We start from the raw sequence: 27,602 nt of genomic DNA on the forward strand, positions 1-27,602 counted from the left end.
TTCCTTACATCTCATACAACCTATAAAAAATTCCCTTTCAATAGTCCATGACTTGCAGCTCATGTGTCACCCAATAAGTTCTTCCACTATTACAACTCAAAAGATCCCTTAAAATTATTCTTTAATATTACAGGATAACAGCTCAGATGACCCGTGAAACGCCATTCTAAGTCCCCGATTTAAGGCCCTTGAAAATGTTTAAAGTCTACGATTATATCTGCAATTATTTCAATTTTTCCCTTCTTGGGGAAAAATAAACGAATTGGCATATGGTGTCTCAAATGCCGATATAATTGGCCTTGAATATATCGCTCATATAAAGTCTGCAAATTAACATTGGTTTAGCCCAAAGCTATCAAAACTCTTTTTTTTTTTTTTTTTTTTTTTTTTTTTTTTTTTTGTAAAGAGGTACAATGTCAAAAATGTTCATGAATTTATATTCAAAGCTATATATTGAAAGCTAGTACCCCCCACCTTAGGGTAAAGAAAATATTAGAACCCATTATGACCCCCAAATACCAATTTTTAAACATATTCGTGGGAAAATGTGGCAAAAACCATCAAAATACCGAGTATCGGGAGGTACCATTATATGGGGGCTATGTCAAATCGTGTACCTATACATAAAATATTTCGCCACCGGAGCTAGAACCCATTATGATAAATCCGTGAAAAAAAAATTTGGCAAAAATCATCAAACTACCAAAAATCGGGAGGTACCGTTATATGGGGCTATACAAAAATGGGAAACGTGTATCGCCAATGGAGCTAGAACCCATTAGGACACACAAATACCAATTTTAAGACACATCCGCAAGAAATGTGGCAAAAATCATCAAAATATCGAATATCGGAAGGTACGGCTATATGGGGCTATACAAAAATGTGAAACGTGTATCGCCAATGGAGCTAGAACCCATTAGGACACACAAATACCAATTTTAAGACACATCCGCAAGAAATGTGGCAAAAATCATCAAAATAACCAATATCTGGAGGTACCGTTACATGGGAGCTATACCAAAACGTGGACTTAAACATACAATGTTCTGCCACTGCAGCCAGAACAAATTATGGCCAACAAATACCAATTTTTAGACAAATCCGTGAAAAAATGTGACAAAAAACCATCAAAATACCGAGTATCGGGAGGTACCATTATATGGGGGCTATGTCAAATCGTGGACCTATACATAAAATATTTCGCCACCGGAGCTAGAACCCATTATGATAAATCCGTGAAAAAATTTTTGGCAAAAATCATCAAACTACCAAAAATCGGGAGGTACCGTTATATGCGGACTATACCAAAACATGGACCGATATATCTTATTTTCAGTACTAACCATCCTAGACACAATACAAATTGTTCTGACGCTCTACGTCAAATAATGTGGGCTGTATCGTGATTTCAACAGATAGACGGACATTGTAAAATCGACTTAGAATTTTATGCTGATTATGAATATATATAATTTATGGGGTCTACGACGAATGCTTAGGGATGTTACAAACGGAATGACAAAGTTAATATACCCTCCTTTCCAAGGTGGAGGGTAGAATAATATAATAAAATTGGGTTTACATACCCCAACCTTCTTACAATGCTACATATCTGCTACTGAATATATTGTAATCTCCGAAAGTATTCCAATGCATAATTAAAAAAAAAAATACAAAAAACTAAAAAAATTATTTTGAAATCTGTGAAAATAGTTAGGTCTAAAACACAACCATATATTCCCCGCAAACCATTATCCTGTGTCTAATTTGTAGGGATTTTCTTTTTTTTAATGTTTTTGTAATTTTTTTCCAATTTATGATTTAGATTCTTTTCATACGGATCTTAACTTCACCTAAAAATAAGCTTTTATGAAAAGATAGACTTAAACAAGTTAGGCTATGTTAAAAATTTTACATCTCTTTTGTGATAAATGTTGCTGCATTATTCTGCTAATGCAGTTTCGGGTCCATGCGTTTGTTGTTATTTTTTTTTCTTTTTTCATTTTTGCTAACTGAGTAATGTTTATCATATATGTAACTATGAAATTAAGAAAAAAAATGTAAATTAAAACAATGGATAAAAATATTAAAAGAGTTTTGAAATGTTTTCTTAAAACTTAAAAAAAAACATAAAATATGTATGTGAATAAAAAATGATATAAAATAAAACAAGATTTTATTAGTTATCGTAACTATATATGATTGGTGGTTTTGAGTGAATTGTAATATTGTATTTTCTGTTCTTCCTTTGTTTTGTTTTTATATATTTTTTTAAAGAAGAAAAAAAGGGATGTTTCATTGTTCTTTTCCTATTTAAATATACAATTTTTTTTGCTGTTGTTTGCATTTCATTGCCAACTGAATCCAAACTGAGAACAACAAAAATAAAAAATAAAACATGTAAAATTGTACACCTTTTGTTCTATACGTTTTGTTGTTGTTGTTATGGCTGTTTTTGTTGTTGTTCTTGTTATATGTATGTTCTCTTTTGTTATTCATTTAAAACCGTTACTTTTCGTTATTGTTGCTGTTGTTCTTGTTTGTAGTGTTGCTTTCTTTTGTTTTTTGTTATTGTATTTAAAAACTATTTTAAAAACCATTTCAATATTTCATATTTCATACTGCATGCTGGCTGGCTGGCTGGTTGGCTTGTTTCCTTCATTCTCATTGTGAGCGAGTGAGTTTTTGCGGGTATTTGTGATTTTTTTGTTTTGTTTTTCATTTTCTCCCTCCTCCCCCCCAAGCAGCCTGACTTGATGGTGCCGGAGTTTCGGAGGTTTTTGTGGCAGGATTGTTTTTTTGTCATTCTATATAGTAACTTTTTGTTTACCTTCTTGTTGTCGTTTTCGCTTGTTGTAATTTGTTGTTTGCAGTTTTATTTGTGGGCGTGTTAAAATGTCCATTCATACATATCTATCTTGTCGGCATGTTCACTTGCATGTGAGTGAGTGTGTGTGGCTGTGTAAGTGAATTTTTATTTCCGTTTTCCATTTCGAAATAAAATCAACTTAAATTTAAATCCTGTATCTTTAGATTTGTTGTGTGAGTTGTCGCTTTTTTTTAAAGTTTTGTGTTTCGTTTAAAATCCTTTTAATCGATTCGTCTTCTTTTTGTGTTCTGGGTTTCCATAAGCTGATGCTGATACTTTTGTTTCGCCTCGATTTTTTGTATTTTTTTTTTCGTTTTTTTAATATTTTTTTAATTTTATCTTGCTTTGTTTTGAAATTAACTTAAGTCATATTTTGAATAAAATTTGTAAAAGGAAACATAAAAAAACTGATGTGTGTTGGGAAATATTGTCGTTTAAAAGCTTAAAAATGTCAGTCTTTAGTAAGTAGTTTGATGATCTGTAAAGAAAATTTGGAAGAAGAGAAGAAAATAAATAAAAAATTATTAGGTTGAAAAGGAATATGATGGGAAAAATATTTTAATTGAAAAAATGTATGTATTTATACAGGGACATGCTCTGGGTAGACTAATAAAGTATTTTTTCGAACGGAATATAGTGACAATATTTCATTTAAAAAAGTGATGTTTTTGGAATACATATAGTGTATTTGAAAATATAAAACGATATTTAATGGCTCAAAGTCATCTAGAATGTGTAAATTTTATTTTTGTAAGATATTTTTAATTTATTTTCTAGTCTCAGCTGAAAACTTGTAGAAAATAAACAGCTCAAATAGTATCTAAAAGTATCTCAAAGATTTATATACATTTTCTGAGTTCGATTTGACTAATTTTGAATTATTCATTAATTTTTGTGTGAATGTCTGTCAAAATTACTAAGTTTTTTAGAAATAGAGGAAAAATTCCTCAATTTTTAATATTAAAAGTCGATGCATTTTGAAGGAATGCATTAAAACAATAATCACTTACCATTAGGTCAGACTACATTGTCATTACTATAGACTTCATTTATATGCTTTCCGGACGATTTATCTTTCATATTGCATTGCTGAAAATAGATAAGAAAGAAAATTTGTTATAAAGTGGCAAATGCTGTACTGCAAAATCTCTGCAAATTAAAATTGTCATCTTCTCTACGAATACGCTACCCTCCATGCAAAATGTATAAGGCACAAGAGCGATGGTATCCCAAACCTAATATTATTCTCTATGTAAAAATCAATAATTAGAGATCTCATAGTTCTTGAAAAAATCAAAATATTACACTTAGAGATCCGAAAGTACTTTTAGATCCTTCGAATGCTACTGTATACCCTCAGCAGTATGGCTACAGAGGATAAATCAAACATTTTCACATTCTAACATTTTTGTCTTACTAAGATTCAGTTCGAAGATGGGTAAAATCGGTCCACTTCTTTCCTCAATTTTGGGTTTTCCAATATTTCAACAAATTCCAGAAATATTGTTCATATTGCAAAAATCTGGTGCGGCCAGATGGTGCGTGTGATGGTTGTGAGTTCTGTTGAAATGTCCAAGGTCTGCGGCCAAAATGTTTGCATATCCAAGGCTTTAATACACCCTCCAGAATATTTTCGCGATAATATTCGGCATTTATTCTGATGCCACGGTGTTAATACGAGCGGAGAGCGACCTTCGGCAGTTAATCCACCCACACAATCGCCATTGCCGGCGCTTGAGTTCTGGTGACCAACCGAAGGTGCACATTTTCAGGCTGACCCATTTGGCAAGTAAACACGATCATTTTTCTTGTTTACAAACTACTGGACAACGAATGTTTTCTCATCGGAGAAAAGCAAATTCGGCAGTTCACCACTTTCGGCCAAGCAAAACAACTCTTTAGCTCTTTTGAGTCTATTCTTCTTTCTGTTGCGGTGTAAGTTCTTGCACTTTTTGGAATTTCAATGGCTTTACTAATTTTTCAATATTTGCCGAATGGAATATTGCGATATATTCTGCTCACGAGACATTTTTCGGCCACTGCGACGCGGGTTTCGATCATGTCACTTCTTTATTTTTCGAACCATTTTTTCATCTCACCCTGTATATTTATCGGTTCAAAAATATATGGGAATCAAGTTTCACCAAAAAAGCATAAAGTTCAAAATTAAACTTCTTCTAGAGTCGAAGTAAACACCTGCCTTATATTTTGGAATTTTCAACAGTTTATTTTTTAACGTTAAATTTTATGGATCCAAAAAAATGCTCGAATAATAAAAATTCGAAATTCAAGCCTTAAATTTCATTAATCGACCATTTAAACATTAACATACCATAATTAATGGGAGCAATGCTTTAAACAGTCTATATACCCACAGACACACATACATCCAACCATCCCTCTTTAATGGTATCTGCTACGGGATTTGGTTACTTGTTCTTTCCTTTTAGTGGGTGCTTTGAACACCTTCACGGTAGTTAATGGTGTCCTTGGCAGTTAATTCATTCGCGTTTACGCATTAAAAAGCTGTTCGCTGGCATCTTTTGTGTGTCACTGTGGGCGAAGAGGATGTGTTTATATGAGAGAGCAAGATGGAGATAACACGTGAAAAATGTTTTTTTTTTCTCCAGCTGAAATTATACGTTGCTAATTGTTTTTAATTAATTTCGAGTTTTTTTCTCGTTCGTTCGTTCGTTCGTTCGCTAACTTTATTCATTCAGTCACTGGCTGATGCTGGTTTTTTTTTGTGGATCTCCGTTCCTTTGTTTTGTAATTTTGCTCTTTCATCTGTTTGTGTAATAAACATTTTACGGAATTCTTAATTTAGAATGTTATTTTTGTTGTTGCTGTTGTTTTGTTCTTGTATGTCTGTTGCCAGTATTTTCTTACAATTAATTAAAAGAAAAAAAGAACCTGTACAAATGAAGGACATGGCCAGAACGTAAAAATCATATGTTTTGCTCTCAACAACTACCTTTTGGTGCCCCCTCTCCCCTATAATATTTTCTCCGGTCCTTCTTTGCCTTGGTGCAAACATAAACATGTTCGCTTCATAATGACCAACTTTATGTCCAATTCAATATAATTTGTGTTTCTAAGATTTGCGAGCTGTGTGATTTACTCTCCGCTTCCTCGGGGGGGACGGTTGTAAACGAAATTTTATTTATGATTTGCGGAGCAATTAAAAATTTCATTTTAAGGTTTTTTCTCGTACCACTTGGAATTTTCATTTCCACTGCGTAGCTAAACCATGAAACTAGAAAAAGAACGAGAGTGAGAGAGTTCGCTTTGGAATTTTCTTGATATTAGCTTGGTTTATTAGCCGTATGATTTATGTGGCTAAAGTTATTAATGAATTTATTGCGCACATAAATTACTGAGTATTTCATTACGACTGTTTGTTTGTGAGCAAACAACGGTTATTAATTTTTAAGGCAAATTGCTGCTGTTGTTGTTGTAAAAATTTATTAATCGGTAATTAGGCGGAAATTGTTAACAATAATTTTTGGTAATTCGATATATTTAATGGACAAAACGAGTAGTCGTGGCTTTTTCATTGGGGGTGAATTCAGCGGAAATTGCAAGGAAATAATTAGTTAGTATGATATGATATTAAGTGTATCAAAAAATTTTATATATCTAGGATAAAGACAACTACAGTTAACTATAATACTGTCTTATTTTGATAACTTTAATTTCAACAATTACGAAATATCATAACTGTCATTTAAGTGAAATTATCCTATTAAGTATTATTTTCAAAGACATTCGATGCGGCTTTCAATGCAGTATCAGAGAGCACCTGCTGTCTCCCCTCTTAAAAGTTCGAGAAATTTTGGAGCATTTTATGAGAGCTATGCTTACTAAAATCCCAACCCAGATTGTGGTAGAGCTACCAGGGGTGGGCCGATATTGCAGCATCTTAAAAATATGATGTTTTTGAAATATTTTACCATTTATAGAGGAGAACCCAGTAGGCGTGGACTTTTATCCTAGACCAAATGTTGCCAAAATACTGAGGTTTAAGGCAAATCGCACATAGCGGTCAAATTTAATAAGAATTTTTTTTTAACTTTATTCAAAATTTGACACATCGCTGGGCAGGTACCAGATGGAATGGTCATATATTGTCCATCTTGGCACCTAAAGTATCAGATACAAGTTTGACCATAACTTTGCACTACATCGGGTATTCGGCATATTTTTATACCCGAGAACAAATTTGCTCAGTTTTACTCTGGAGCGAAACTAGCTTGCGAACATGATTGCTCGAAGAGTAAGACTCTTTTGCGGAGTCTACATTTCACACTCTTGTTTTCACTCCCGAGTCACTCTTGTTTGAAAAGTTTAAGTGGCGACAGAATCGCTCAAAATAGAAGAAAACTTTGCTCCACGAGTGAAAATTAGCGAAATTTTTTTTGTTTTCCGTTTTGTGTGTGTAACGCCAAGGGGTGTTTAACGTTGCTGTGTTCTGTGTAGAAGGCGAGATCTTGTACAGAAAAATACATATATAAACACACAAGGGTATAACAAAGAGTAGAGTCTAATCGATTTTGAAAAAATTTTGCTCTCAGTAAAAAAAACGAGGTAAATATGTTCACTAATATTCGAGCGATATCGAAAAATTGAGTTCACAGGAGTGCACTCGCTCGATTTCGAGTGAGTTTCACTCTTTGAACAAATTCAAGCAAGTTAGTATGGAGGGTATATTAAATTTTTCCTTCAGTTTGCAACACCTTGATATCTATTTTAGACTCGACAAAGTACATACCCCTGATCAATACAAAATTCTACGCTATCTAGTCATATCCGTCCGCCTCGGGAATTCATTCTAGTTTCAGAACGAACTGAAATGGGTTGCTAAAATTATACTCAAATGTATCTCAGGCCCTAAAATTTCTGATGTTGAAAAAGGCATATCTTGGTCCTCGTTTTGCTAGAGACCCATATAATTGCAAATGTAGATTTAAGGTGTTTTTAGGTCTTTAAATCGCATTTTTAAGCCAAAGTGACAGTCTGTTTTGTATCGCAGATATCCTTGCCGAAAACTGGACCAAGTTTTCATAGAGTACCTATATAACTGTGCCTTTTAGATATTCGGAATTTTAAAGGTTTGTGTCCACCTCTCAGGTGAATTCTTACAAATTTTGTAATGATAGTACTCGTTACAAAATTTGTAAGAATTCCCCTGAGAAGTGTGACAGAACATTGCCTCTGCAGGTCCACGTCTTCGTATAGCCCCCATATAACGGTATCCCCCAATATTTGGCATTTTGATGATTTTAGCATAGTTGAACAGAAATATTAAAAACATTTTTCACGGAATTGTATTCAATGACAGAAAATTAATATCTTCGTGTTTTAATAATTTTAGCGGAATTTTTACAATTTTTCGAGTTCCTTCCATCTGGCAGAAGGTATTAAAAATTCAAAGTAAATATTGATTTTTTTTTTGTTTTAGAGATGCTGAAAAGTTATACCGATTTATATTATTTTGAAAGGGTTGTGCAAAAAAGAGAGTACTTCTACGTTCAAAATAAGATAGCGTATACCAGAACCAGAAGAATTCTATGTGACTTTAACCCGGGGCCAGACAAATGCGGTCACGCATACTCTCAGCTCGCACACATCTACAATCAGAACCATTAAAAAACAAACATTTGAAAAACTCTCTGTCCGGCTCTGTTGTAAACTACCATCAATGACTCTAATAGTGTATATGGGGATAATATATCTTATTGAGAATATGCGTACCTGTATTTGTCCGACGCTGTTTTTAATGAGAAGTCGGCAGCGAGCTGTCAATTATGCAGGCAGTGTTTTCGCTTGTTTCATGATTTGTTTTTTTAATAATTTAATACATGATTATCATCGAAAGAGCGATCGTCGTGACTATGTGCTATAGCAATGTTATTTGTAAGGTTTGCCGACCCCTGTTTCATATTTGGAACAGACAAATGGAGGTTCGTGTGCTCTCAGATTTTTACTGCATATCAGAATTCTGTCCTATTTCGGTTAGTAGACTGGACCAAGAGTAATAACATTAGGAACACATTGGTCTACATTTAGGGCTTTTAGGGTCCCTATCTTTGTGCATTTTTGCTAATTTTGAAGGTTCTAATCGCATTTTTCAACTGTATAGACTATTGATAAGTTTTAAACGATTTTAGGAATTTTGAGTCAATTTATTTGACAATCATAAACATCATAACATTTCGGCGTGTTGAACAAATTTATTGCAGGTTTTACTGGGGATCTCAGTGACAATATAAATATTTCAAAAGTCATAATATTCTCACATACTGATTCGACTTAGAGTTATTGAAATTTGTACCTTGAAGGTGCAGCTTTTCCAAAACATACATATACTCACAATTTTGCTTTCTATTTTAACAACTTTGTATTTGCTTCAGAATGTAAAACTTTCGTCTTTAAGAAACTTCAATACTCTCTTTAATTATCCATTTCCTTTACTACAACATCTTTACATTCGACAATTTCCTTTAATTTCTCTCCCTCTTACTTTTCTCTGTGTCTGCTATTAAAGTTGGATATTGGTAGGAAATTTATTGTATACGAACTTACCTCTTGTTTGGCCTGCCACTGTTTCATGGCTGATTTATATTTTTCAAATTCATTACACCAATGTGAGTAAATTTTCTGATAATCGTTTTTCTTCGATGGCGGTGTACATCTGTAATTAAAAATTACCGAAAAAAGAAAAAAGTAAATAAATTTAATGTAACAGTAGACAATGAGACAGAGATTCCAGTGAATAAGAAATCCTTGAAGAAAACAGAAAAAAACGTTAACGAACATTTTCGCTCTCTTAACCATAAATAAAAGTTCGGTCGCAAGAAATTGAAAAGAATGCATAGTGTGCTGTCGAGTGTTAATTTATGTACATTGATGAGCAGTAGTCGCCCGGAGATGTTACGAATAATAAAGGGTTATGAAATAAGCTTATGAGAGGGTTTAACTAAAATGAGTTATAATAAAAGGAAATTTGAAATAATTAATAAAATGTTTATTTTAATGGAGACATTTTGTTATTAATCAAGAAAAAAAATGTTTTCATTAAAAACTCGGGTTTATTGGGGATGATACTGTGATTTGAATATTATCTTTAGTTTTTATTTCTTCTAAATATACTCTCAAAACGTAAGGAAAAATATAACCTTTTTTCAGAAGGGCTATGGAAGACCAATGTTTGTATTTACATATTGCACAAACAGCACTTGAAAATAATTTTTACTAAAATTTAAATAGGAAAAGGCTTGAAAACTTTGTAAAGAAAATAATTAAATAAAATCTTCAACTTCTAAAGATATAATTATTAAAAAAAATATTATTTTTTAACTGACGAGTGTTAATTTTAACTATATATTTTTATTTATTTTTTAACCCCCTGAAATACGCCCTTCCAAGGCTAACCCAAGAATGACGTTTCTTCAGTACTGAAAATAATTTAAGCAAACGATGATGAGCCAAGTTCCGCAAAAGTAAACGTAAATAGAGACGAGAAGAAAAATACAACGAAAAGACACGAAAATGATATAAACTAAAGGAAAGACGTTCATAATTGCTGTAGTCAAACAAAAGGGAAATCGATGAAGTGAACATATGCCATAATAATTCCGCCAACACCATGGCAACAGAAGCTTAACATTAAAACATGCAGCCCGGCAAACAAGTAAGAAATTTGTGAGAAAAAAATGAAAAACTTTAAATTACTCAAAGAAAATCTTAAGCAATTTTAAGTAGAACGTGCTTGAACATAAATTTCCCAGCAACGAAACGGGAAGAACGGAAAATTCATAAATAATTAAATGCTGTCCTTGGTCATTTGTTTTTTTTCTGTTTCTCCAAAACAAATGTTCGTTAAGCTGATTTTCTTTAAAGTTTTCCTTTCAGGATTTTTGCTTCATTATATCCCCCCCAAGTCGCCACGTAACTTACCTGTGGGCATCAACATTGACGCTGTAACTGCACAGCAGTGTACCGCCTAAATAACTGTCATATCGTCCACCATCGCCTTCGTTAATTGAAATAATCACCAGACCACCCTCGGACGTTTCAATATATTTGGAGGGGGTAAAGGCAATTTCATAGCTGGAAAAAAGCACAGAAAAGAAAAATATTTAATTATTATTTTTAAATTTTAAAAATGCAGGTTTAAGACTATTTTTTGTGAAATGATTAGGAATATTCTTGGCAGGGAAAAGTTTTAATTGCCTAATGAGAAAAGGAAGTCCAATATTTATTTATTTATGGTCATTGGTACAATTAAATTTTGTGTTTAAAAGTAGTCGGTGGATAGGGGAAAAGTCAATAATTTTATTTTTAAATCTACGATTTTGGATCATCAGAATATTAAAAAATTAAAAAAAAAAACAATTCGTGGCCTGGAGGTCTCATAAAATACTTTACGAACATTTTTTTATCAAACAAGCAAAAACGCAGTAAGTTGTGCCGGACCGAACTTTCAATTCCCTCCAACATTTGGAACACATTTGGAAATTAAAAAAAAATAAATAAATAAAAAGTAAAATACTTTAAAAATTCCGTTAAAGTCTTAAAAATACCGAATATAGGGAGGTACTGATATTTAGGGGCTATAGGAAAACCTGGACCTGCATATACACTTTTCTGTCATAGACGGAAGTACCCATTAGGAACTTCAAGTACGAAATTTGAAACAATTTCGGCGAATAACGTCACTAAAATCATCAAAATACCAATATATGGGGGCTATACGAAGACCTGGACCACTATAGACAATTTTCTGTCATTGACTATAGTACCCATCACGAACTTCAAATAAGAAATTTGAACGATCCGGGTGAACAAAGTCACAAAAACAACAAAATACCGAATATAGGGAGGTAGCGATATATGGGGACTATACGAAGACCTGGATCTGCATAGACAATTTTCCCATTAGGAACTTCAGAACGAAATTTGAAACGATTCCGGCGAATAACGTCACTAAAATCATCATCAGTTATATGGGGGCTATAACTAAACGTGGACCTTTATTGCCCATTTTTAATATCAAAAGTCCAGCAGATGAATTCGTTCGGAAGCTAGTGTAATTTACACAGACGAACGGACAGTCATCGTTCAATCGACAGAGAATTTTATGCTGCTAATAATTGCAATTTTTTTCGAAATATTTGACCGTTTGTAGACTTAATTATCCCATTGTCGCACTTTGAAATTTTGGCAGAATTTTTAGGTTCTGTGAGGTCTGAAAAATCAGGTACTTATTTTACTTTCATGACTACTATTTTGAACTTTTTCAAATATTTTTTTCCACCTAGATATAATAGTTTCGGATATAATGGGATGCAAAAATTTTAAAGGAAATGACTACTTGTTGAGTGATACCAGAAGAAGTGGACCAATGTATCCACTTCAGATCATATATTGGTAGGAATATTGACAAATGTAAAGTTTAAGAAAATCCAACTGTAATTTTACATTTTTGACAGTTATTATTTTAAACCCTGACTTTTTGTTGTTGAGGTAGCAGATGGGGAGGGTCAATATATCACCTCTGAACTATCGACGTGTGTATCGAATATGTGTTGATAGAAGTATTGTAATATTGAGTTGTAGTTATTAAAATGTTTGATCTCTGGAACTGACCTTAATCTAATATAGATATTATGGTGGTGGAATTTGGCAGGCCAGACATAATGCTGGGTGGATTAACATGCCCCGAACGGATTTTTTTCCCATTAGACATTAGCTAAATTCGCTTTTTTTAAGATGGAACCTTTTGATAGGACCAAAAAATTATAAATCCTCTGAAATTCTTGAGATGGATATACAAATGCAAATACCTGTTCTTACTCTAACAAAAAACCCTGAACTCTTAACTAAACTAAAGCTAAAAAAATATTTTTACATAAATTATTTACAACTTCTTTACCATTTTGTAATGTAAAATTCCATTCCACCGAAATTCTATCTAGCAAATTCCTTTTAAATCTTCCGCAATGCTTTTAATATTCAATTCCTTGTTGTAACAAAAAATCAAGAAGAAAAAACTCCATTGAAAAAAAAAAAAAAAAAAAAAAAAAAAAAAAACAACAACTACTTCATCCTCCAATGAATTACATGAATTCCAACACCAAAGACTCTTTAGTTTGGCACATGCCCACAAGTTTTGTCACAAACTAACTAGCTTTAAGGCCTATGTCTGTGCGAAAAAAGCCTCCATCTCCATGGATGTACGAGAATATTTTATAGAAACAAACGAGCTCAATGTTTCACAAGAGCTCACAGACACAGGCACACACTCATAGAGAAGCAACATCCAAAAAAGTCACAAAACTTTTTTTGTGCATTTTTCTTTGCCAATAACAATGATAATAAAAAGAAACCCGAATCTGTAGTACTGTTGGATACAACAACAACAAAAATTTTAAATTGAAAAGTTCGATATGCTGTCTTAACACCAAGAGCAAGGCAAACCATTCGAATTTTAATGTGTACAAATATACTGCTGGCTGGCTGGATGGAGTAGTACCCGTACATATTTCGGCACATTTAAATTTGCTAGATATTTTCCAAAAAATATATATTTGCATGTTAGTGATGTGTATTATAGGACTTTTGCAGATATTCAGGAAATCTTTTGAAACCCGTAAAACCTTCTACAGGTTTTAGAAATTTTGAAGGTTTGTTATTATCGTGAACTTTTAGTAATAGAAATAATTGTCATACATATATATAAAAAAATTGCACCAACAATAAAATAATCCAGGTCAAGGGTGTATTAAACTTTATAAGGAATTTATTCATGAAAGACGTCAATTCTCAAAGGCTTTTAAAGTGGATTTTCAACATTCAACATATCAATCATTCATATCATATAATTTTCGACATAACCTATTTATTTTTAAAGACCTTTCAAGCTTGGATTGTCGAAATAAAAATTTTTCCATAGAAGCAATACAAACTTTCTGAGATATCTTAGTTGTTGATTTAGAATTTATATATTTAGGGGCTTGGTTAAAGGAATCGTAACGACGGTTGTTTTCAATATTTTTTGAAATAAGATTTATATAAGATATTCTGAATGACTCACGAAACTATTTTTAAGAAATATTGCCATCATCCCTTGAAATATGTTAACATATTTAACAATTGGTGTCCAGAAATATTTTCAAAGGCCTTTGGTTTCTTTCTCTGTTAAAATTATTCCAATGAAAGCTCATTATATTGTTTAGAAACGTAAAAAAGCATTTTGGTGAGAATTTTCCAGAATAAAGTTATTCGTGATGAAATTCATCATCCCTCGTTACCGTGATACTGCTAGCGTAGCCCGTCGTCACGAAATTTGACTGAAGAAAACAGCAACATCAGCATAAATGGTTCGAAAAGTAAAAAAGCGACTTGATAGAAAAGCGACTTGAGTTGAACATATCGCAATATTCCATTCGACAAATATTGAAAAATGAGCTCGGGGTAAAGCCATTGAAATTCCAAAAAGTGCAAAAATTTACACCCAACAGAAAGAAAATAAACTCAAAAGAGCTAAAGAGTTGCTTCGCTTTGTGGAAAGTGGTGAACTGCCGAATTTGGTTTTCTCCGAAGAAAAAACATTCGTTGTCCGGCAGTTGGTAAGCAAACAAACTGATCGAGTTTACTTGCCAAAGAGGTCAGCTGAAAATGTGTACCTTCGGTTGGCCACCAGAACTCAAGCACCGGCCATGGTGATGGTGTGTTCCGCTATAACAGCCGATGGCCGCTCTCCGCTCGTATTAATCGACCGTGGCGTCAGAATAAATGCCGAATATTATTAAAATCTGGAGGGTGTATAAAAGGCAAACATTTTGGCCGCAAACCTTGGACATTCCAACAGGACCCAGCACTATCGCACTCAGCACGCGCCACCCAAGAATGGTTACCAAATGACGTTCTTCGCTTCATTTCCATGGCACAATGGTCACCAAAATCTCTGGATACCAATCCGTTAGGCCAAAATACCGCAGAACAACATTTGGGCATCGTGTGACGGTTTCATTGGCCGTTTGAAGGCCATAATTTGTGCCAAAGGTGACCAATTTGAACAAATCTAAACTTATTCTAAAATTTTATGCTATTTCCGACATTTTTTACGTTTTTTCAATAAATTTAAAAAAAATGTAAGAATTATCGCGTTTGACTTTGTTGAAGCTTTTTTTTAGCTCATCCGTATTGAAGACATTCTGTGTATCAATAGGATATTTTGGAGATCTTCTATGATCGAAGTCATTTTGAATAACTGAGAAAAACACCTTTAAAACATCTGTAAGTGAAGGGCCCTTCAAGGTTTTCTATTAATACTTAACCATTTTAATGTTGTCTATCTTCTCTTTATTTGCCACGACTCGAAAATTCTCTTCCGTATACCGTATACGATTATATTCCCATTATTCGATCAAATTTCACACAACACTAATGGAATGTCATGTTTAAAGTTACCAAGCAAAACAAATAACAAACCTATTTGCTGTTTTATACACACACACATATATATATATATATATGGAGAGAGCATACAAATATTTACGCGCTGGTACCCGCCATACAAACAGACACATGTACACACAAACATATTTGTATATTTTTATAAGTAAAATATGTATATGTATGTATGAAGTGCCTGCTTTCAATTTGAGAGAAGTAAAAGAAAGTTTTGACTTTATTCATGGACATGGAAAAAGAGGGCCAACGAAATTTAAATGCTCCACACATACAAACATACACGCTCGTACATATGTATGTATATATTTTCTGGCAAAACGTTGGAAGGCAGTGAATTGTGAAAGCAAAGAGCGAAATATTGACTAACAACACATTTTAAAGTGTCAATTTACCGCTTTAATGCCAAAACAAAACTTTTGGTACTTCATTTCCGTTTCCTTTTTGCTTTTGTGGAGCAAAATAACGTAACGCCCAGCTACATTTCGTTGGCAGTCTCTGCCCCTAAAACACACATTCACACACAAACACACCCTGACAGCCCGTAATTGACGTGTTTTATTATAGAATTGCTCGTGCTAATGTTTTTCTTCTTTTCTTGCTTGCCGTTGCTATTGCTGTTTGTAGCTTGAATCTTAGCTTTGGCTTTATTGAATTTTCTATTGGAATTTTTATGCAGACGTTTACATTGCGGAGTTTGTATTGTAATGTTTGTTGCTGCCATTACTGTATAAAAAATGTTAAAGGAATCTTCTCAACGTTCTATGATCTGAACAAACCGACATAATCTCTATGGAGGATTTTTGAAAAAAAAAAAAAAAAAAAAAACATTCGTGAAATAAGAAGAGAACCTCATCAGTTAGATTTCCGCTTTGCATGATATGTCTGTCCGACTGTCATCATAAACTGAAAACATTCCACGTCTATTTTCTTTTTTTTTTCATCAATACCCTCCACGGAACAGCCAGTCAAAACTGGTATGTTAACTTAGTTATGGCTTCATTACGCTTCAATTTCAGTACAACAAATGTGATGAGCTTTATGCAGGATATTTCATCGCACAAATGTTGTTGTGCGTCGTCTACTTTGCTGTCACATCAGTTTTTTTTTGATAATTGCAGATATCCATATCGTAACGTAACAGCATGTGTCTACTTCTGAGTTTGGTTTTTCTGTTATGAAAGATATTAAAATTTGTTTTCATATTTTTGACATTGAAATTTTAGTATTTCGTAGCAAATGTTGAAAACCAAAATGAAATTGAAAATCATCCCCCATCAATCTTTTAATTATGTTTTTGAATAAAATTGTTGATGTTATATTTTAGCTGATGTTTTTTCTTTACTAACAAGGAACTTCTCGATTTTACGGCAAAAGACAGTTGCTAGCTTGCTCTGTGTTATTTTCCAAAACAACTTTTCGAACAAAAAAAAAAAATATATGAGAACGACCATAAAATATGAAACAATGAATGAATATTAAAAAATATACATATAACCACGTACATATTTTAGTATGGAGGTTCATTGTATGAACTATTTTTTTATGGTTAAGGCTTCCTGATAAAATATCCACACAGGATGAGATAAAAAAACTGCAACAAAGTCAAAAGCAATAATTTTTTAGCATTTTTTTTTAAATTTAATTGAATGGAAGCAAAAAAAGTCGGAAATAGCATCAAATTTTAGAATAAGTTTAGATTTGTTCGAATTGTTGACCTTTGGCACAAATTATGGCTTTTTAACGGCCAATGAAACCGTCACACGCTGCCCGAATGCTGCTCTGCGGTATTTTGGCCCATTTCCGGCAAAGCGCTGGCTTAAGGTGATCAACACTTTGGTTTTTTTTACTGACAACCTTGCTTTCCGAAATACTGCAGACACAATAGTCTAACGGATTGATATCCGGAGATTTTGGTGGCCATTGTGCGCTGGAAATGAAGCGAGGAACCTCATTTTGTAAGCATTCTTGGGTGGCGAGTGCTGAGTGCGATGGTGCTGAGTCCTGTCGGAATATCCAAGGTCTAAAATGTTTGCATTCCCAAAACCGTAATAGACCCCCCAGAATATTTTCGCGATAATATTCGGCATTTATTCCGATGGTCGATTAATACGTGCGAATTGCCACCATCGGCTGTTATGGCGGCCCACACCATCATCATGGCTGGCGCTTGAGTTCTGGTGGGTTGGTGTATATTTTCAGTTGACCTCATTGGCAAGTAAACTGAATCATTTTGTTTGTTTACAAATTGGTGGACAATGAATGTTTTCCCATAGGAGAAAACCAAATTCGGGAGTTTACTACTTTCGGGCAAGCGAAGTAACTCTTTAGCTCTTTTGAGTCTATTTTCTTTCTGTTGCGGTGCAAGTTCTTGCACGTGTTGGAATTTCAATGGCTTTGCCCCGAGCTAAATTTCCAATATTTGCCGAATGGAGTATTGCGATATATTCAGCTCACCAGCCATTTTTCGGCCACTTCTTCGCGGGTTTCAATTAAGTCGCTTCTTTACTTTTCGAACCATTTATTCCGACCACTTCCTTGACAAATGTCGGGCTACGCTACCATTATCACGGTAACGAGCGATGGTACGAGACACAAAAGATTTATTCACATTTAAATGCTGGAGTGCTCTAACGATGGCCACTTGTGTTTTTCCGGCCAAATATAAAGAAATCACACCATCACGCTTCAATTTCATCACAAATAACTTTTATTCTGGAAAATTCTCACGCTTATAAAATTGGTACGCTTAAAAACAATATAATGAGCTGTCACTGAAATAATTTTAACAGCTCTCAGGCGAGTGGCTTAGAAATGACAGCAATCTGAAGCTTGTTGGAATTTTTTTATCTCACCCTGTGTTCTTCAGCAGCGCAAAATTCTAAGTCGTTGACGATTTAGTACACTTTCTAAAGGAATTGTTTCAAATTGGATTTTGGAGATTATAATGGGTTCTGCCTCCTGTGTCTATACAAGTTTATAATATGCTATAGCCCCATATAATTGTACCTTTCCATATTCAGTATTTAAGTAATTTTTGCATTAGTTTCCAGCGGAATAGTATGAAATTTGGAATTTGGAGTTCATGAGCGGCCAAATATTGCCTATATAGTTCTACATTTTCCTCTAGCACCTAGGTAAACGGTACCATCCCATATTCGGTATTTTGTTGATTATTGACACATTTTGTAAAGTTATAATTTAAAATTTGGTATATAGATTTCATAATGGAACGTATCATCTGTGGCAGAATATTGTTTATATAGGTCCAATTTTAGCTTCCTGTAAAGGTACCTCCCAAATTCCGTAGTTTAGTATCAGTTTCTAGTTAAATAGTTTCCACCTATAATGAAAAAAATTACCAAGTGGGGCTACGCTTTTTTTGTAGTCCCCACAGTTTGGTACCAACATATATTTATTGTTCATATGTTCTTAGCCATATTTTCTAACGGAAAAGATCTAAATTTGGTGTTTGTTATTCGCAAAGCCAACTGTAGTAGAAAATTGACTATGTAGTTCTATGTTTTGGTATAGCTCCTAAATAACGGTAGTTTTCCATATTCGGTATTTTGATTTAGCCAAATTTTCTAACGGAATTTTTTAAAATTTGGTATTTGGATTTCGTAAAGCGATCAGAAGCAGGAGTAGCTCCATTCTCCGTTTTTCGGTAATTTGATGAATTCGGACACAACTTTTTTTTATAGAATCGTTTGAAATTTTTGTATGTTCATAATGACAGAAGTGTCGAATACCACTCGAACACTTAAAATTCGGCATTTATAGACAAAAGTTTACATGACTTGCTTTCCAAAATCCTGAAAGAACCTTAATCGGAGGCCAATTTTTCAAAGGACATTAACTATGAATATATAACTGGAGCCAATGGTGGGGTTTTAAATTATTGGTTAGAGTGACTTAAATATTATTTCACGAATGACCCTGTGTTGAAATTTAAATTTTTTTGCAGAAGATCAATTTTTATTATTTTGAAAAAAAAAAAAACTAAAAGAGTTGATCTTTGTTGTTCGGAGATATTTTTGAGAACAAGAATAATAAAATACTCAATTATTCAAGCATTACTCTTTACACGAATGAGTAGGATTTTAATGAAAGGAGTTTCAATAAAAATAGGGTCCTTCGTCAAGGGGCTTTAACAGGAGGTCAAATATTTTAATCAATTATTCTTCAAAACCAATCTTATCACATCCGCATTTTCACTTATCAAACTGTGTTTGTCTTCACTTTTATTGGTAGAACATTCGTTAGTAACGATGGCAACACTAAATCTTTTGTTCAATTGGGCATCATTCTTTTACATTCAGCTATTTGAGGGATGGTGTCAATTATTTTGTAATCTAATATTCTTCAATGTTTGTTGATATGTGTCTATACAGAAGAATGTTCTTTGATTTTAAGATAAAATTCGATACAGTATTTTTTCATAATAAAATTATTGCTGTCTATTATCAAACATTTAAAAAATAATTTCTAATTCATACATTTTTGATAAACGTTACGAATTGAAATGTTTTGAAATTGAGGGGTGGATAACAGATGTACACAGTGATGTATCTATGTATGCAATTGTGGAGGGGGAATTTGTTAAGGCTTTCATTGAAATTCGATTAAAATACACATTTTATGTCATTTGATTTATATGTGAGATTTGAGGATAAGCACACTTGTGGAAGTTTTGTTATCAATAAATCTATAACAATTTTATACAAAGAAAATATTTTAAGATGTAGAGGAGTTTTAATGAAATAGATTTAAAATTATATTGTAAATAAAAATGTTTACATTGGGTGTATTGAAAAAATCGTATTTAATTTTTCTATTATTGAATAAATCATATTTGACTTAGCTACTGTAAAACCAGTAAAGAAAGTCTTAAAGTCGGGCGGGGCCGACTTTCTGATACCCTACACCACTTTGCTAATTTAGTAGAACTGCGCATAACAATTAAAAGTTTTTATGGGAGAATTCAATCATACACGCTATGATTATAACTATAATTTAAAGTTCAAAGGACTAAATATGCCGAAGCATTTGTATCTTTTAAATTCGGACTTGCATTGCCCATTTGGTGCACAATTAATTTGAAATCGGAAAAATATATATATGGGAGCTATATCTAAATCGGAACCGATTTCGATAAAATTTGGCAAATACATTTCTGAGCTGTATTTGATATATTTCCCTGAATATCGTTGTTACGGAGTGCATACTACCGATATAGCTATGGCTCCCATATATACGTTTCATCCGATTTTGTGCTAAAAGTCCCTCACGTACGTAATATGCGCTCCATATCAATGATATTTGATACCGGGCTTCAGTTACTGCTCGAAAATACCTCTGCCAAATTTTATCGAGATCGGTTCGGCTTTTATATAGCTTCGATATACATTTTCTTCTGATTTTACGGCTATTGCTGAGCATATATAAAATATTAGCCCAAAATTGAATGGAATTTTTCATATTCAACCGAATTTTACCATTTAGAGAAACTCTGTCCGGTATTGCTTCAATAACTATTCCTTGTCGAAGTCATATCATGCACTATACAGGAATGTTATTTGGTTCATAGCTGATATGATGTACTTCACATCAATTCCCCATATAAACGTTTTTGTTATGTGAGCTCTACTAAATACGCATAGTGGTGTAGGGTATCATATAGTTGGTCCCGCTTGACTTTAATCTTTCCTTACTGCTTAAATTGTGTTCTCATTTTATTAAATTTTAACTATAAACACTGCTCATTCATCTGCAACTTATCCTTCAAAACACAGGTTCACTGACATGCCGGTTCTTTCCCATCCCATCGCATCCACCACTTCACAAAACTATAGCCTCTTATTCGTGCATTCGTTTCGAAACAACGCATTTGACACTTCCAATATCTTTTCAATGATATACGAGACATCACAAGAACGATATCATCTACTCAAAGCAAAGACAGCCAAACAACAAAAACACCAACAAGATTTGCCCGCCATTGCCATCACTACGCCAAATGCTATGAACTAAATACACTCTGGCGAAAATGCTGTTAAACTTACCGTCCTTTTTCCGTTGAATGATGATACCATCGTACGGTTTTTTGTTTTAGGACTTCGGGTACTTTGACAAAACACGATAGATGCAGCGTTTGGCCATATGAGGCTGTGATACGTTTCTTGAGGACGCTTGTATCGCAAATGCCGGAAGTTTCGTTGGCAACATCCTAACAAAGGAAGCATAAAAAACGAGAGAGACAAGAGAAAAGGAAAAGATAAGATATGAAACATAGAAATATGATAGAAATTTAATGAAATTGGATATCTGGAGATTTAAATTAAAATGTTCCAAAATGAAAAACAAAAACAAAAAAAAAATATTATGTCGACAACACGTTACTCGTCTAGTTGCCTTCTTGCTTACCTGCAACAAACCCAGTTGATATGGCTTACATGTTCCAGCATCCTTGTCCCAGCCGCAATAGGGATCTGCCACACAACGGAAACAGGAGTCATAACGTCGGGCACACATTGCCAAATCGATTTGTTTAACCGCATAATCCGTCGACAGATACAGGGATCCTGTTTTCTGGCTTATACCCATTTCCCGAATCGGTTCATTGTGTGCCACCTCAAAGATATCCAACAGATTGGAATGTCGATGACCATAGCGTATAAATTGTACAATTTTATATATGCTGCCAGTGGCTGTGCCAATGAAGTACACTAAATATTCTTGATTTAATTTATCGATGCGAATTCTGGAAAATAGGAAAAACAATTATGAATAAATAACAATTATGAATAAATTATTATTTTTTTTATTTTAAACTAAATATTGAATTGGATTTTCTATGCATCTAAATTGGGCGAGAAAAAATAAGGATCTCTGTTTGTAGTTATTTTTCTTCCAAACGAAAATATTTTTTTTTAAATTTTAGTGCTAAAAGCTACAAAATTGTAGTTGACAGATCGAGAAGAGCTGTAACTTTAAAGTTTGGCTTGAGGATTAATTCCAATAGGTGATAGAAGTCGACATTTTTGGAAATTCCTACTAAGAGCGTACGAAAAGCATCAACAAAGGTACAACTTCAACTATTGAAAAGAGGTAGAACTTTGAAATATGCAGCGAGCGATTTTTGAATACGAACAAGTTAAAAAGCAGTAAGTTCGGCCGGGCCGAACTTTGAATACTCTCCACCATTTGGAACGAATTTGGAAATTTAAAAAAATATATAATCCTTAAAAAATTCTGTTAAATTTTAAAAATACCGAATATTGCCGTTATATTGGGGTCTATATGACGTGGACCTACATAGGCATTGTTTGCCATTAGCCATTACCATATTCAAATTCGAAACTTGAAATAAACGGTGAATAACGTGGCTAAAATCATCAAAATATCATATATAGGGAGGTACCATTATATCGGAGCTGTGCGAAGACCTGGACCAGCATAGACAATTTTCTGTCACAGGCTATAGCATCCATTACTAACGTCAAATACGATATCTCAAACAATTTCAGTGGGTATTGTACTTAAACTCGTCAAAATACCGAATATAGGGAGGTACTGATATGTGGGGCCTATACGAAGACCTGGACCTTCATAGACATTTTTCTGTCACAGACTGTAGTTCCCATTACGAACTCTAAATACGTAATTTGAAACAATTCCGATGAATAATGGCGTTAAAATCATCAAAATACCGAATTTTGGGAGGTACCGTTATATGGGAGCTATACGAAGACGTGGACCTGCACAAACAATTTTCTGTCATAGGCTGTAGTATTTAGTACGAATCTCAAACACCAAATTCGAAACAATTTCGGTGAATTATGTCGCTAAAATCATCATAATACCGAATATAGGGAGATACCGTTCGAAAGATAGCGTGATTACAACAGACAGACGGACAGACAGACAGACAGACGGACATCGCTAAATCGACTTTACGCTGATCAAGAATATATATACTTAGTTGGGTCTGACATGAGTATTTCGAGGAGTTACAAACGGAATGACAAAGTTAATATACCCTCCATAGTATGGTGGAGGGTATAAAAATGATAATTAAGGAAGTGGAATGTTCTGGAAGGTACAAAAAATCAATCGATTAGAACTAGAACTTTTATATTGATATAAGGCAGCTTATGCAGACGACAAATATACGGTAAAATTTTCGGAACTTCATACTTTGGATAGGAAAACTTCGAAAAATGTGTTCAGAAATTATAAATGTAGCATAAGAGGCTAAGGTGATATAAGACGGGATTTTTGGAAAGTCTTACCTTAGGAGTACAAAAAAGAGCTAATATATGCACAAAGGTACAACATTGTAATAGAGCGATTGGAATGAGTTAGATCAAACAGGTTACTCTTTGTGTAGAAGGGAGGGGTACTATGGAACATTTCAAAACTAGCGCTTAAAGGGCACGGAAAGTACTATTGTTATTAATGCTATAAATTTGAGATTTTTTTGTCGTCGTAATTTAAGGGTACAAACAAAAGAACTAATAGATGAAACATTGTTGTGAAATCGGAAAAAGTAAGATCATGAAGGTCAATCTTTGTACAAAAGCAAGAGAGATATAATGACATTTTTACAAAAATCATATTTAAAGTGTACGGAAAGTACTATTACGTAAAATATACAAAGAGGTTCCATATTGTTACTAATCGATAAATAAGAGATAGAATCTCAATATTTTGCATTGAGCACATTTTGTCTATTTAGTAGTGGATACGCGGGATTTTCGGACCTCCCTATTTGGACTACGAAATGTACTAACAGATGCAAATAGTTCCAATGTTGATATTTTTTGATTTTGTATTGATGATAGGTGGACACGCTGCATTTTCGAACTTCTTTATTTACGGTACGAAATGTACTAAAAGGTATAATATGATACATCATTCATATTCGGACGTGATGATATCTAATACATGAACATTTAGCTCGATGGGTAATATAAAGTACAAACCAGTAAAGCAAGTCTTAAAGTCGGGCGGGGCCGACTTTATGATACCCTACACCACTTTGCTAATTTAGTAGAGCTCCACATAACAATTAAAAGTTGTTAATCATACACGCTATGATTACAATTATACTTTAAAATTCAAAGGACTAAATATGCCGAAGCATTTGTATCTTTTAAATTCGGAATTGTATTGCCCATTTGGTGCACAAATAATTTAAAATCGGATAAAGATATATATGGGAGCTATATCCAAATCTGAACCGATTTCGGTAAAATTTGGCAAAGATATTTCTGAGCTGTATTTGATATATTTCCCTGAATATCGATGTTACGGAGTGCATATTACGGTTGTGGGTAACAAATATAACAAATCGGATGGACACTATATATGGGAGCTATAGCTATATCTGAACCGATCTTCACCAAATTTTACAAACTAGCTTCTAGACTCAATTCGGCCGTAAGTGCCAAATTCCATCCCATTTGGACAAATATTAGATGGTGCAAAATAAAAAGCAAATCGGACGAAGTTATATATGGGAGCTATATCCAAATCTGAACCGATTTCGAAAATTTAGCTAATGTATTTCTGAGCTGTATTTGATATATTTCCCGAAATATTGTTGTTGCAGAGTGCATATTACGGCGGCGGTGGACAAAAATAACAAATTGGATGAACAATATAGCTATAGCTATATCTGAACCGATCAAATTTGGCATACATATTTTCAGGCCCAATTTGGGTGTATATGCAAAATTCCATACAATTCGGGCTGATATTACACGTTTGGTGCACAATAAAAGGCAAATCGGACGAAGATATATAAGGGAGCTATATCTAAATTTTGACCGATGATCTCCAATAGGGTTCGTCCTTGGGCCAAACAAATGATTTGTGCAAAATTTCATCTGGATCGGGCAATAAATGCAAACTGTACTTTGTTTACAAAATTACATGGACAGACGGACGGACGGACAGACGGGCGGACGGACATGCATAAATCGACTCAGAATGTGATTCTATGCAGATCATCATAAGGAACTATGGGTCTATCTCGTTTCTTTGTGCCTGTTACAAACAAATGCACAAAGATATAATACCCTGACCACCTTGTGGTGTAGGGTATAATAGAAATTGGCAGATTAGGAGTACTAAAATTACCAAAAAGTACAAAAAAGTACAATATTGTTATTGAACGGTAGACAAGAGTTCAAATTTGGAAATTTTGAATAAAGGTCCGAGATTCTGTAGTGGGTGATATTTTCGAAATAACGTACCTTATGTGGGGAAATGTACAACATTATTTTTGATCGACAAGAAACTTGTAGTTTTTAGGAACTTCCTGTAAAAGGATAAGAACCGTACAAACTGGTACAACATTGCGATTCATTAAGGCTAAGATTAGAGCTGAAATTCTAAAATTTAGTACGGGTAGCACTCCCTATGTATAATACGGTCTTTAAACGCAATTACAGTTATAACAACAAACGTATCCCAATTCAAAGGTACTCTTTGCTACACTTCACAAACTCTCCCCCAAAACTCTGCCTCCTTTAAAGCCCTTTTTTACTCCAAAATTTCCTCCAAAACATTTAATATAAAAATCAACAATCCCATTTAGTTTATGAAACACTTTGTAAATGTCAAAAGTTTATTCCAGTTTTCCCAGTAACTATTAAAAAACAAAGTTTTCCCAAACCAAACTCCAACCAAATGAATAGTTGTTAGAATTTTCTATTTCTCGGCAAGTTTTTGCTTAGCAACATCTTTAAGCTGGGAAAAACAAACTTAAAAAAAGTGAAAAATAAAACGACAAACGTTTAAAGAAAATTGCTTCCGCTTTTGAAAAAGAAAAACAAAAATTATATATATTTTGTTCTATATTTCCTTGGTCACTTGTGTGTGTGTGTGTTTGTAGAATTTAGTTTTTTTCGGAGAATGCAGAGGCAGAGCAAAAGAGCCTTAAAAGAAAATGTCACTAAGAAAAAAGCATACACACAGACAAAAATAAAAAACACGAACAAAATATGAGTTTGAGTTGGTTTTAAAACAAAATACCGGAAAAGAAATGTCCTTTTCAAATTACTTAGATATTTGTTGTTGTTCTTGTTGTGGTTGTTGCTTGTGTTCTTTAAAGCACATTACCCAAATAGTCATTACCATAAGTCACAAAGAGGGACAAAAAGCCATATTACCACAGAAAACAAGCAAACCAGAGAGGAAATCATTTAAGTTTGAAAATTCTTCTGCTCGAAATGAACTTTACAAAAAATTAGAGATTTGATGCAAAGATCTCAAATACACAATATTTTAAGAGCCAATGCTGTTTTAATTAAGTTAATGTTATTTAAGTATTTATTGAGGCCATCATAATGTAGTGTAAAGTTATGTATTTCCGAAGGAAAAGGAATTTTGCTGAGAATTTAAGAATAGGAATTCTTAAAATTTGCCATAAATTATTTAATTTGGGGATTTTTTGAAGTAACTTAAATTTAAATCTGAATTTAAAATTAAGCTATAGAAATATAATTGAAAGACATATTTTCCTTTGAAAACCGAGAAAAATGTAGCGAAGTAATTGCTGTCATATCAATAATGGGCCCTCGGGGAATTGTGCAAACAGTTAATAACTGATTAAATTTCATAAATACAAGGGACGAAATTGGTCAAGTAAAGCCCCATGGGGGCATTTTTTCTTTGGATGAAAATCTTCAAAGACGATATTCAGTTATTATACTTTAACTTTTAAAAACTGCAAACTACCATGGGTGAGCACCGAATAGGTGCCAAAATTGGACTTTAAATATGATATAACATTTTACGCCGCTAAAAATAGTAAAAAAGCAGTCCATGTTAGGACTTGTCGAAAATTTAATACCCTAGAAACAAGTATGTAAAATTTGTTGAAAATCGGTGCCGATATAGCTATAGCTCCCATTTATATTATGAATCCGAAGTGTTATTTTTGTCCTCCACAGCCGTGATATGCACTTCGTGAGAACGATATTTGGGAAAATATATCACATATAGCTCAACAATTCCATTGCCAAATTTAATCTAGATCGGATCAGATTTGGATATAGCTCCCATATATATTTTAACCGATTTCAAAATTATTGTGCAACAAATGGGTAGTATAGGCCAGAATTAAATGAATTTCGGCATATACGACCGAATTCAAGAGAAGTGGAGGAAAGACTGTCAAATTTGATGAAAATCAATTCAGATATAGCTGTAGGTCCCATATATATGTTTCATCCGATTTAGT

At 33.5% G+C, this 27,602-nt stretch overlaps 1 protein-coding gene across 3 annotated transcripts in view; it reads right to left on the reverse strand.

Annotated features, from left to right (window-relative positions):
* Nucleotides 1-2,151: 2,151 nt before the first annotated feature.
* Nucleotides 2,152-27,602, reverse strand: part of LOC101895019 (semaphorin-2A) — a 308,952-nt gene continuing 283,501 nt past the window's right edge. For all 3 annotated transcript variants that reach the window (XM_059120027.1, XM_059120025.1, XM_059120026.1), the window contains 6 exons: nt 21,776-22,112; nt 21,415-21,578; nt 10,832-10,984; nt 9,458-9,566; nt 3,883-3,961; nt 2,152-3,350 (listed from right to left, as the gene is read on the reverse strand). In XM_059120027.1, coding sequence (XP_058976010.1) covers nt 3,890-3,961; nt 9,458-9,566; nt 10,832-10,984; nt 21,415-21,578; nt 21,776-22,112 — 835 coding nt within the window. In that variant the 3' untranslated portion in view covers nt 2,152-3,350; nt 3,883-3,889. The remainder of the gene's footprint in view (nt 3,351-3,882; nt 3,962-9,457; nt 9,567-10,831; nt 10,985-21,414; nt 21,579-21,775; nt 22,113-27,602) is intronic.

The sequence above is a fragment of the Musca domestica genome, unplaced genomic scaffold, assembly GCF_030504385.1.
Source record: "Musca domestica strain aabys unplaced genomic scaffold, Musca_domestica.polishedcontigs.V.1.1 16, whole genome shotgun sequence".
Taxonomy (NCBI): Eukaryota; Metazoa; Arthropoda; class Insecta; order Diptera; family Muscidae; genus Musca; species Musca domestica.